The sequence below is a fragment of the Panthera pardus genome, unplaced genomic scaffold, assembly GCF_024362965.1.
Source record: "Panthera pardus isolate Hobbes unplaced genomic scaffold, ASM2436296v1 HiC_scaffold_1, whole genome shotgun sequence".
Lineage (NCBI taxonomy): Eukaryota > Metazoa > Chordata > Mammalia > Carnivora > Felidae > Panthera > Panthera pardus.
Window position 1 is genome coordinate 80,880,605 of NW_026526654.1, and position 12,148 is coordinate 80,892,752.

The 12,148-nt window shown below is 42.8% G+C and overlaps 1 protein-coding gene and 1 long non-coding RNA gene across 6 annotated transcripts in view; one reads left to right on the forward strand and one right to left on the reverse strand.

The window, feature by feature from the left end:
* HSPH1 (heat shock protein family H (Hsp110) member 1) overlaps window positions 1-4,981 on the forward strand; it is a 24,062-nt gene extending 19,081 nt beyond the window's left edge. Inside the window, exons 14-18 of the mRNA XM_019447842.2 lie at window positions 860-985; window positions 2,437-2,544; window positions 2,624-2,743; window positions 2,960-3,121; window positions 4,079-4,981. Of these exons, the coding sequence (XP_019303387.2) occupies window positions 860-985; window positions 2,437-2,544; window positions 2,624-2,743; window positions 2,960-3,121; window positions 4,079-4,285 (723 nt within the window). The 3' untranslated portion in view covers window positions 4,286-4,981. The remainder of the gene's footprint in view (window positions 1-859; window positions 986-2,436; window positions 2,545-2,623; window positions 2,744-2,959; window positions 3,122-4,078) is intronic.
* LOC109266080 (uncharacterized) overlaps window positions 1-11,764 on the reverse strand; it is a 14,271-nt gene extending 2,507 nt beyond the window's left edge. Inside the window, exons 1-6 of one of the 5 annotated variants that reach the window (XR_002079530.2) lie at window positions 11,605-11,764; window positions 10,991-11,096; window positions 8,619-8,788; window positions 6,506-6,564; window positions 5,202-5,295; window positions 2,249-3,490 (exon numbers count right to left, since the gene is read on the reverse strand). This is a non-coding gene — a long non-coding RNA (uncharacterized LOC109266080). Of the gene's footprint in view, window positions 1-2,248; window positions 3,491-5,201; window positions 5,296-6,505; window positions 6,565-8,618; window positions 8,789-8,826; window positions 10,764-10,990; window positions 11,165-11,604 lie in introns of those variants that run through there. The other 4 variants (XR_002079529.2, XR_002079533.2, XR_002079534.2 and 1 more) reach the window with 4 other exon arrangements.
* Between the last annotated feature and the right edge of the window lie 384 nt (window positions 11,765-12,148).

Sequence of the window (12,148 nt, forward strand, 5' to 3'; positions counted from 1 at the left end):
TTCATTCTGCTGTGTATTTAGTTGTTTGGCCCTGTTACCCTTATTTCTAATAGATAAATACGTACACTTCTTTCCCATACTCCCAAGTTCTATACAGTTTTAGGAATAGGATGAGTCCATAACTAATGGTTTTCCAATTTAATGTTTTTAACAAGCTTGATTTATAGTTTTGCATCCTTTTGAAAGAAATCTGTACCGTAGATCATTCTGCCAGGTATATAATTGATTGCCCAAGTTCTTGGAAGAAATTGGATGCCAGTATGTCCTAGTACAGAACACAATACAATTGGTATTTCAGGCCACACTACATTTTTCTGTTAAAGTATGTTGTGCTTCTTTGTAGTCTAGAATATGTGAACATAATTGAGATTCCGTTTTATTTTGCTGAGATGGCAACATTGTGCTTAGAAATTTAATAATTATACCTCACTTATATTTCATAAGTGGGTAAATAAATTTATAGTCCTTAATTTCAAATATGGTGGCAGAATGGTGTGACCATTACACGCTTGCCGATATTAATCCTAATATGAGACGATCGTATAACTACCTAAAAAAAATAATTACAGCGGATTGGGTTTCCCCCCCCCCTTGGTATTAAACCTGAGATGCGGAAGCTGTGTAATTTATTACCTAATTTTTTTTTTTTTTTTTTTTTTTTTTAAATCCCAACCTACTATGTGTACATAGTAAATGAAGAACTTTGTAAGATTTATTGGAAGATTCATGAAGTGTACGTTAGAACTGTTAACACTTTTGGGGGCGGGGTATATAATTGTTGATTTTAACACCAGAGTCTAGTTAAAATTTAGTTACGGTTAACAGAAGACTGGAATTGACCTTTTCTGTTTTCTGACAGGGTAAGATGATAATGCAAGATAAATTGGAAAAGGAAAGAAACGATGCTAAAAATGCGGTGGAGGAATATGTGTATGAGTTCAGGGACAAGTTGTGTGGACCATATGAAAAATTTATATGTGAGCAGGTATGTGTAGAGCGTTGTTGTTTTCTTTTTCTGAGTTTATTTTGAGAGAAAGCGCACATGCACGCTCACAAGATGGGGAGGAGCAGAGGGAGAGAGAGAATCCCAAGCAGGCTCCGTGCTGTCCGCACAGAGCCTGATGCTGGGCTCAGTCTCACAAACCGTGAGATCATGACCTGAGCTGAAATCAAGACTTGGATGCTTAACTAACCGAGCCACCCAGGTGCCCCACGCTCTGTTTTTATTCAGATAATCTCATCAAGTGTTTCATCTCAAGTCTGACATTTAAATCTCTACTAGATTATGTAACACGCTTTTTGAAAACGGAAAACTTGAAATAGAAATTGTATAAACAAAATCTCGGAAAGAGGCCCGTTAGTGATGTGCAATTTTACATTCTAACTTATCCCAGTGACCCTTTAGTTGTTACCATCCACAAGAAAGAACCTATCAAACATTTACTCAGAGTCTGTGACACTAAAGGTATGGGGGCTAGAGGGATAAATAAGAGGAGAAAACCTTGCTTTTAAAGACCTCAGACCTTTTTTTTTTTTTTTTTAATGACTGGTTCCCTTGCCTGCTCTGTGGTCATTGTTTTATCCCATAAGACTTGTTCATGCAGTTGTTCCAAAGTTTATTGAGCACATTATTCCCCTTAGCCCTTTTCTAAGCTCCCAAAGTCAGTGTGGCTCTGAGTAAATCCCAGAAGCCCAACTATGAAAGATGGGACTTGGAAAAAAATTGGCTAGATAGAAATTTGGGATGGTTTAGGGATTAATCCTGAAGTTACAAGAATTTAAACTTGGAGGAGTCTGTTTTGTTCTAAGATCCTTGAGCTACCTTGTAATAAACGTTTGGTTTTTGGCTCTGCCCCGACACTTCCTGAATTTCTTAGATGGTTTGGATCCTGAAGGAGAGATGACCCAAAATAGGGTAGACCTCCTCAGGCTAGAGTAGAAATAATTACATGAATTGGTTCGGAAATGATTTAGGTTCAGTGATTGAATTGTTGTCAACTTGTCTGACATCTCCCTTTCAGTATTCGGTAGTTGTGGGAGTGAATAGAAAGTTCCTTAGTCAGGGCCCAGTTGCTTTGGAGAACGGGAAGAGAACTGCTCTTCCATAACCACATTTCAGTGTAGAGATTGTCCAACACTGGACTTCTGAGATACATCATTAAGTCAGTAAGCAGCTTACCAAAAATTCTCAGATGTCCCTGTGTAAAAGAGAAGCCAAAGAATTACTGTTCATCCCTCATGTAAAACGTATGGCACGGATAGTGTTCATTGCTCCTTGATAACTTTTCAGTAAAGAGAATCCAGCTAATCAGAGTGCCTTCCTAGAAGTAAGATTGGTTACTTAGCGTTTAACACTTCTGAGGATGACTGTTCTGCTGTGAAAATTTTTGCAGTCAAGTTGCAACTGATACGGATTCTCTTCTGTTTCCTGTACAGGATCACCAAAAGTTTTTGAGATTGCTCACGGAGACCGAAAACTGGCTCTATGAAGAGGGAGAGGACCAAGCTAAACAAGCATATGTTGACAAGTTGGAAGAGTTAATGGTAAGCCCTTCTCTCCCCCTAGACTACAGACTTCTGAGATGCAGCTGGACAAATGCTAATTTATTACATTTTGTTTTAGAAAATTGGCACTCCAGTTAAAGTTCGGTTTCAAGAAGCTGAGGAACGACCAAAAATGTTTGAAGAACTGGGACAGAGACTGCAGCACTATGCCAAGATAGCCGCGGACTTCAGAAATAATGTAAGTCTTTTTATACATCGCAAGGAAGTTAACCTAGATTTTAATAAACTAATACTAAGTTGAGGAACCTTCGTTGTGAACACATCTTCCTAAGTGAGACCTTTGTTTTCGTGTTTGAGACCAGAGGTAGGTATGAACTTCATGGAAAATTGGGTCAGGTGAGATGTTACTGTTAAATACTTCGTTTCACAGGATAACTGCTTTTTTTCCATTCAGGATGAGAAATACAATCATATCGATGAGTCTGAGATGAAAAAGGTTGAGAAGTCTGTTAATGAAGTGATGGAGTGGATGAACAACCTCATGAATGCTCAGGCTAAAAAGAGTCTTGACCAGGATCCAGTTGTACGTGCTCAGGAAATTAAAGCAAAAATAAAGGTAAGCATTACTGTCTAACGTTTACCCCTGTGTTTTCTTCGGGACTCCAGTTGTAATCCTGTGAACTTGAGACAATTCTTTCTTTGATCAGTCTTTACCTCATTCTGACTGAAACCAGATTTCTTATTAGTTCGCTGTTGATACTTCAAAATACAGAAGACCTTATGTTTCTGTACAATTTCCTTTTCTTCATTATTCATTTACTTCAATAAATACATTTGTTGAGCGCCTACCATGTGGCAACCATTGGTCACAGGTGAAACTGAGTGTACAGAGGCAGTCCCCGCCCTGTCACAGTCCACCTGCTGGTTCGAGGAAGGCTTCACAGCTTACAAGTGCGGAAGGAAGTGTATCAGATGGTGTCAGGTGCTGCGGGCACAAATGAAAGTAGAGTGTTAGGATTCCGGGCACTGGAGAAGGACCCAGATTGGTATCGTGTCAGGGAAGGACTTGCCAAGTGTGTGAGGCTTTAAAGAAAGCTGAGAAGAAAACCAAAGAATGCTTTGCATCTGCAAGAATGTTTAAACACAGTGAAGGTTAAAGAATCGTGAGCCTTTGAAGTCAGGGGGCTGTAAACTTGAATCCCAGCTCTTCACTCGCTGGTTTTCCTGATCTTGAGGTTAAATTATCCAGCCTCTCTGAACCATCTTCTCTCTCCGACCTAGATGGGGATCATAATTCCTACTTTCTAATACTGTTGTGAGGATTAAGTGGGGTAATATGATATAGGAGTACTTTTTTGCAAGTTCCTGACACATCCTACAAGAATATTCTCTTCTCTCTTGATCAGGCCTCAGGCTATAGTTTTGGGCAAGTGTAATGAGAAAATGAATTCCTTGAGCTGTATATAATTGGAGTTGGTAGAAATGTACCCGTTCACGTGTGTTATGAAAGTAATTGAAAATGACTGGATGGATCTGAGTTACCCTGACGACCAGTTTTGTTTTCCTTGCTTAGGAGTTGAATAACACCTGTGAACCCGTCGTAACACAACCCAAACCAAAGATCGAGTCACCCAAACTGGAAAGAACTCCAAATGGCCCAAATACTGATAAAAAGGAAGAAGATTTAGAAGGCACAGAAAATCTGGGTGCCGAGCCTCCACGTCAGAACGGGGAGTGTTACCCTCACGAGAAGAGGCCCGTTAACATGGACTTGGACTAGAGCACACTACGTCGGCTTCGTCCTTCAGTCAGTAGATGTTTCTGCCACAGTATGTGACTCTACATAACATACTGAGACTATTTATATTTTCTTTTTTAAGGATGTTTAGAAATTTTGTGTATTATATGGAAAGAGAAAAAAGCTTCAGTCTGTAGTCTTTATGATCCTAAAAGGGAAAATTGCCTTGGTAACTCTCAGATTCCTGTGGAATTGTGAATTCATACTAAGCTTCTGTGCAGTATTCCCATTTGCATCACTGAGGATGAATTTGACTTTTGTCTTTTGGAGAAAATAAACTGTACTGCTTGTTCAAGAGGGCTGTGATTAAAATCTTGAAGCATTTGTTCCTGCCAAGGTAGTTTTCTTGCATTTTGCTCTCCATTTCAGCACGTGTGTGGGTGTGGATGTTTATAAACAAGACTAAGTCTGATTTCATAAGGGCTTTCTAATATTAATTCTGTCCAATAGAATATGACTTTTTGCTTTGATATTAAAAAAATCCAATGAGTAAAGCAAAAGCTAGTGAAATGTGTTAGCAGCATGCAGAACAAAAACTTTCAACTCTATCTCTTGTTATACAGCACATTTGTCATGTGAAGGTGTAAATTGGAAGAAATGTGGATTCTGTTTGTCACTGATATTGTGAAGCCTTTATGAGCTTTAAAATAAAGTTCATCTTATGGTGTCATTTCTAAACGGTTTTGTCACTAACTTAAATGGGACTGAGGGAGAGGAAAAGCATGTAAACTGTAGCAGAAATGAAGTTCTTTCGTATGAAAAATCCCAATTTTCCCTTTTCTGATACCCCTTACATATGCTTTCTCCCGATAGAAAAGTAGCCTATGTTTATTATATTAAACATTGTCTTTAATATAAAGTTGAATGTAACTCCCAACACCCAGAAGAAAACATTAACCTGTTGCGTATCTTTCGAGCCTTTTCCTCCTGATGACGGGTGTGTGTGGGGACGGGTATACGTGTTCCACTGTTGTGTAGGATGTTTTCTAAAACTGTGACCAAGGAGAGAAATACAGTTAGGTGTTGTAACTTTACTGCTCTACTGAGTTCCAATGTGAAGACATACGTAAAACTACTTTAACCAGTCCCAGTGCCGGTGGAGAGCGGTTTGTCTGGGTCTTTTAATCTAATCAATCCCGCGGTGAATCCTGTCTCTATCTGCGTATTTTCTAAGGACAAGAAGTGTCGGGGGTGGGGTGGGGAAGACATGCTCATTTAGGATAGATGACAACCACGCTATACCCACTAAGGGCAGCAGTTTTATGCTCTTTTAATGAGGACCAATTTTCCCCTCACCAAGGGGCGGAATTCATCTTTTATGTGTTGCCAGTCTGTTACAATAATCTATTTAGCTACTGTGTGTCAGGCTTTTCAGAGTTTAGTCCTTAAAACAGCCCTGGCACTCCAGCTACCCCAATCTTAAATCCCACACTCGACAGTCATTCTGCACTAAGTAACTTGTCTTTGTTACGTGTGGCTTGTACTTCCGACATGATGAATTTGTTTGCCTACGTGTGTTTCATAAAGGTTTTACTCGTTCTTATTTGTAGTGTTTATTGATTTTCCATGTTACTATTGAGGATCTTAACCATTTGCCAACATTCAAACATTTTCCCACTTTGCAATTTCTTTTAACTTTGTTTTTCCATGTAGAGTTGATCTCGTGGTTTTTCTTCTGTTCTCTTAATGCACACTAATACATACTCATTGTACAGTTCCCCATTGACAGGTGAAGGTAGGTTAGTGTTCTGTGTACAATTGGGAAGCTCATAAAAGATGAAAGATTTTAAAATACAAGAATGGGAAAACTTTTTTCTTCCATCCCCAAATAGTACCTGATGACAGGAACGATCAGCCTGTCCTAAATCAGTATTAAAGATGGGAAGTTTTCTGTAGTATCACTTTTCTGTAAAGCTGAAGTTTTTTTTTTTTTAAATGGCTCAACTAGCTATAGTTTGCAGACCTCAAGATTGCATTTGTGGATATCGGAAAACAACATTGTCAATGTTGACTACTTCATAATACATGTTAATATTCTAATATATATCATAATATCACACAATTATGATTTATCTAGCAATCACTTAGAATCCTCAAGGCATGGAGTAGTTTGGATAAATGCTCTATTTAACAAAACATGGAATTTTATATTTAACTTAAATGGTCACTTTCTGACAATTATTCCTAAAAATATCTACTCACTGGAGAACATGGGCAGTAACCTGACATTGGCTGTGGCAACTTCTTACTATATATGTCTCCTGAGGCAAGAGAAACAAAGGCAAAAATAAACTATTGGGACTTTATCAAGATAAAAAGCTGCACAACAAAGGAAACAAAAGGCAAGCTACAGAATGGGAGAATATATTTGCAAATGACGTATCTGATAAAGGGTTAGTGTCCAAAATACATAAAGGACTTACCAAACTCAACACCCCTGCCCCCCAAAAAAGTAATCAGTTAAAAAATGGTCAGGAGACACGAATAGGCATTTTTCCCAAAGAAGACCTACAGATGGCCAACAGACACATGAAAAGACGTTCAACATCACTCATCATCAGGGAAACCTAAATCAAAACCACAATGAGATACCACCTCACACCAGTCAGAGTATCTAAAATTAACACAGGTAACAGATGTCGGTGAGGATGTGGAGAAAGAGGAACCCTTTTGCACTGTTGGTGGGAATGCAAACTGGTGCAGCCACTCTGGAAAACCGTATGGAGGTTCCTCAAAAACTTAAAAATAGAACTACCCCATGATCCAGCAATTGCACTATAAATATTTATCCAAAGGACACAAAAATACTGATTCAAAGAGATACATGAACCTCAGTGTTTATAGCAGCATTATCAACAGTATCCAAATTATGGAGAGCCCAAATGTCCAGCAAGTGATGGATAAAGATGGGAGATACATATCTCACATGTATATGTATATATGTAATAAAGTTCACATTACACCCCCCATACATACATACATACAGTGAAATATAAGCCATCAAAAAGAATGAAACCTTGCCATTTGCAATGATGTGTATGGAGCTATAGAGTATTATGCTAAGCAAAATAAGAGAAAGACAAACATCATGATTACACTCACATGTGGGATTTAAGAAAACAGATGAACATGTGAAAAAGAGGAGCAAACTAGGAAACAGACTCTTCACGTATAAAGAATAGAGAGTTACTGGCAGGGAGGTGGGCCTGGGATGGGTTAAATGGGTAATGGGTTAAGGAGGGCACTAGTAATCATATACTGGGTATTGTATATAAGTGATGAATCGCTATACTGTACACCTAAAACTAATATTACACTATGTGTTAACCAACTGGGATTTAAATAAAAACTTGGAAAAAATGTCTACTCTTGTAGACCCCTGGAGTCTAGTTCATCATGAACATTGGTGAAGTCTGAGCAATGATTAGCTTTCTTGGGTCAAATCCCCAATGTTTACTTTTTATTGTCCTTGATTCCCCATCAAAAAAATGTAATATGCCTCGTTTCAAAAGCCTTTCAAGAGTTACTTTCAGAAAGTCCAAAAAATAAACTTTGGTTGTTGCCAATGACTCGCTTTTATCAGCGGCATTTGTGTGTGTATATATATATATATATAATTTTTTTTTTTTTACATTACCACTTCCATCCAGACTTCTATCCAGACTATGGTATTTGCTGTGCAGGAATACGTCACTCTCTCTATGTAATCCACACAAAACAACCCTGTCATGCTTTTCTGGGGAGATGGAGTCTTCTAATGATATTTGGAGAGAGAGATTCACTTTCCCAAAGTACTATGTACTGTGGGTGTGGTTCCGCCCCTCCAGTGGGCAGGGTGAGGAGAAAGTTACCCCCGTGCCATTCCAGCTAGCTGTGGCAAATGTGCTATGGTTTTCTCTCCGTGGCCTAGCTTCGCTAGCATTGGGTACTTCCTAAAAGACAACCAGTCGAAATTGGTTATTTTTGAGTCTGTATTTGCATGTGTTTTGTAAATAATATGAGCATGTGTGACATATTTGAAAGCTTCAGAATAATTAGCTGTTCCAGTCTCTGGCGGTTTCATTTTCTCAGAACTGTAGTACAGCATGGGTCCCTTAACGATTCTTAATCTACTTAAGGCAGGTGGCACTGTGTTACGGGGACCGCCTGGCACCTCATACAGTGTTCAACAGCATCCTTCATCTCTACCCACTAGGTGCCACTAGGGCTCCTGTTGTGACAACCAGAGAGGACCCCTGCCCCTTGAGAGCCTCTCTAGGGAAAGCGACGACCTTCCAAATCGCACACAAAGAGAAGGGGGGATATTGGCACTTACCCGCCTCTGAGTGCCTCAGCCCTCTGCTAGGTGCTCCTACTCGGGCTTCACAATCCTCCGAGGGTATGTTTCCCATTTTACCAGTGGGGAAATGGGGTGAAGGACAGTCCGACCAAGTTGAGAGGTTCATCAGAACTTCGATCTGACTGACTCCAAAGGTAGTGTTCTCCCTATGGCAGCAGAGGGATAAAAGTTAGCATGTACTCACCCAGGGGTAAAAGTTGGTCAGCGCGGTGAAAATACACTTTTATCATCATTGCAAACGCTCCGTGAGAGGCCTCCGAATCTGTTCTCTGCAATCATCCATTGAATGCAACCGTATTAAGATGTGTTATTTTCTCACCAGGCTGTAGAGAGCTTTCTAAGCCCATGCTTCTTTGACACACCAAAACTTTTCACCACCAAATACAGTCTCTTAATCCAGTGTTTGCATCCCCGGTTGCGACCGAGACAGAAACAGAGAGGCAGAGAGAGAAAGGAAGAGAAGAGAGAGAAAGATTAAGCAAGATATCTGTGTATAAAAAGAATCAAGATGAGGACCGGTTCTGTTAGACCATTACAAGTGTTCATTAAAACAACAAGACAATTTAACAAAAACCGAAAAACGAGCTTGCCTCTCCATTAAACGCTGACCCAGAAACAGTGATTTGCAACGCAGGCCACAAGTTAAAAGATGCCAGAAGTTTTAAAAAAACAAAAAACAAAAACCAAAAAAAACCCAAAAACCAAAAAACGAAAACACCCACAGAGATTCTGATTGGGATGGGGCCTGGGCATCAGGATTTGCAAGGCTTCCCAGGTGAGTGTAACCTGCAAACTCAAGAACCATTGAGCTATTGACTATACATAGGATGTATGTGATAGCTGATATTTCAGCCAAGGTATCTGAAGTTCCGTTTTCTGAGCAGTGACGCTATATTCTATAAACTGATATATGCCCATCCATTTACATTTTTCTATACTTAGCCTTTTCTCCTTGGCTATGGATGTTCAATTCTCCCTTAAGCTACCCAACTTCCTCACTCCTCCTCTCCTGTCGCTTCCCCCTAGGGGGACTTGGGGATTGATGTGATGTGGTTACCGGCACCTTTCCGTAGGTCTGTGTGTATCGTTTTAATGGTTTCTGTTTTCCTCACTTAAGGCTTGAGGCATATGGAGAATGAGCCCCCTGTGCAGCCAACTGAATGAATGGTAGCAGTTATTTACTCTGGTCCTCGTAGGGGCTCCTCCCCTGCATCACCACCACCCCTCACCCCAACATCCTCTGCACACATACTGCAGCCCAGAGATTTCCAACAAATGTGCTCCCTTTTAAATGCTTTCGTCTTTTATTATTAAAAACAAAACAAATAAAGTGGAGAGAATCAGGAAACAACCCCCTACATCCCCCGTACTGGCTCCAGCTCAGTTGGGGATAGCACTGGGTGACAAATTAAGTGCTTCCATAGCTTTTAAGTCAAACATACTGGGGGTTCCATCCCGGCTCCACATTTTACAATCAGCTTGGCTTTGACATTGACCTCCCCCAGCCAATTTCCTCCGTAAGCTCGGTTTCTCCCTCTACAAAGTGGTCGTCCTTGAGGACGAAAGGAGTTGGTCTACACGACGACGTGTTTGGGGATCTTGGCACAGAGCAGGTATGCGGTGAAGGCTCGCGACACCAAGAGGAGGGAGGGGCTTCCTCTTTGCTAGGTTTCTTTCCCAACATCAGCATATACTGTTTACTCCTACCAGCTATCACTGCACACACGCGTGCGTGTACACACACACACACACACACACGATATTTTTTAATTTCTTTCATGTTTTCTCTGAAAAGCGTGGCTTTTGAAATAGACATGGGCAGTCAACGCATGCCTGTCTTCCTGCTCGGTGAACCAACCAGCCGCTGTGGGGTGAGTGGAAATTCAGTCATTTATCATCACTGGGTGCCCAGGGCTACCTCTTTGCTAACCACTTCCAGGTTTGGGAATGTTCTAGAAGCCAGATGGCGCCAAAAAAAGGCTCTGAGGGACCATGACTTTATAATCCATAGGCCAAGGACACTATTTGCCCAGGGCCAAAGAAGGGGTGATTGTCAAAATTAGTGAATCGTCCTGTTTACTGGCACTAAAAACCTCCGAGAGAGTTGCCTTAACACTATCCCTTTCCCACAAAATGACAAATACCAGAGCAGCTTTTTTTTTTTTTAACGCCCCTCCCTTTTTATTTAGAAAAATTGGCAGAACAGTGCCGTGAACCCTTGACCGGTCACAGCGACAGTCACCTCTCCCGCCCACACCTTCTCGGAACGGGGACCTCGTCCTCCCACCCCTCAAGTCCACCGTCGCGCCCAAGGAACCCCTCGTCGGCACAAGAGCCCGACCGGGTACCTCGGTCCCCCAAACGTCCTTTACGGCTGTTGTTTGGATCCAGCGTCCGATCGAGGATGACGTGCCTCATCACTTCATCTGGTTGTCATAAGCAGCCCGACCGTTTCTAAACGATGTTAAGTGTTGTTTGAGGATTCCGGACATTCTATAGCAACGCTATACGTAAATGTTTTGCCTGAAGGAGAGCTTTCTCGAGGAATTTAGAAGGTGGTTCTTTATGAGTCAAAGAATTCTCATGAGGTTCTTGCATCCGCTGGTCCCAAGTGTGTCTTAGTAACAGCTACCTAATCTTGCGACGAGGGTCATAACATTCCTCCATGAGTCGATAATGCGCATGCGAGGCGAAACGGCCCTACTGCTCCACAGCCACGAAGATAAAACCCAGGAGAGCAGGGGGGCACGCAGAGCCGCGCCTCCCCGTGTCCAGGAGTCGGGGTGGGCACCCTCTCCGTGAGGAGTTTGGCGGGGACCGAACGGTGCCCACGAGGGAGCCCTGACGTTCAAGCCAGGGGCGGAGTGGAGGGAGGAGCGCTGCTGGGGCAGGGGCTGCTGCTCCAGAAGGAATGGAAGGAGGTGTGGCACCCCCGGCCCCGCGGGGGGCTGCCGGCTCCTACCTCCTCCCTGGGCTCTCCCCGCACCTCCGAGCGGATGCGTCACCCTGACGGGGCAGGACGGGCCCTGGCCAGGGGGCTTCTTCAGCGCCTGGCGGGCCGGGGCCTGTGGGGTCCACCTGGCAGCGACGGCCCCCCGGTTGCCACACAGTGAGGCCGGCCCGGGGTGCCGACAGGGAAGCAGGCCGTGCTGGGAAGCGTCACAAACGACCTGAGCGATTCACGGACCCCCTTCTGCGGACTCGGCCCTTGCGCTTTGCCCCGGAAGGAGCGCCTCCCCTGAGATCTCGGCGCGCTCACGGGGCCACTTCAGCGCCTCTGGGCCCTCGTGTGCCGTGCGCTCCCGGCGAACGGCAGGGACGGGGACAGGCCGACTCCCAGGTCTCTGACTTCGGTATCAGAGGGAAAAAGGGTGCCATGCCTCAAAATGGAGCCCACAGGAGGAGGCCGGAGAGCTGAAGGGGACGAGAGGAGAGCTGAGGGGGGCGAGAGGAGAGCTGAGGGGGGCGAGAGGAGAGCTGAAGGGGACGAGAGGAGAGCTGAGGGG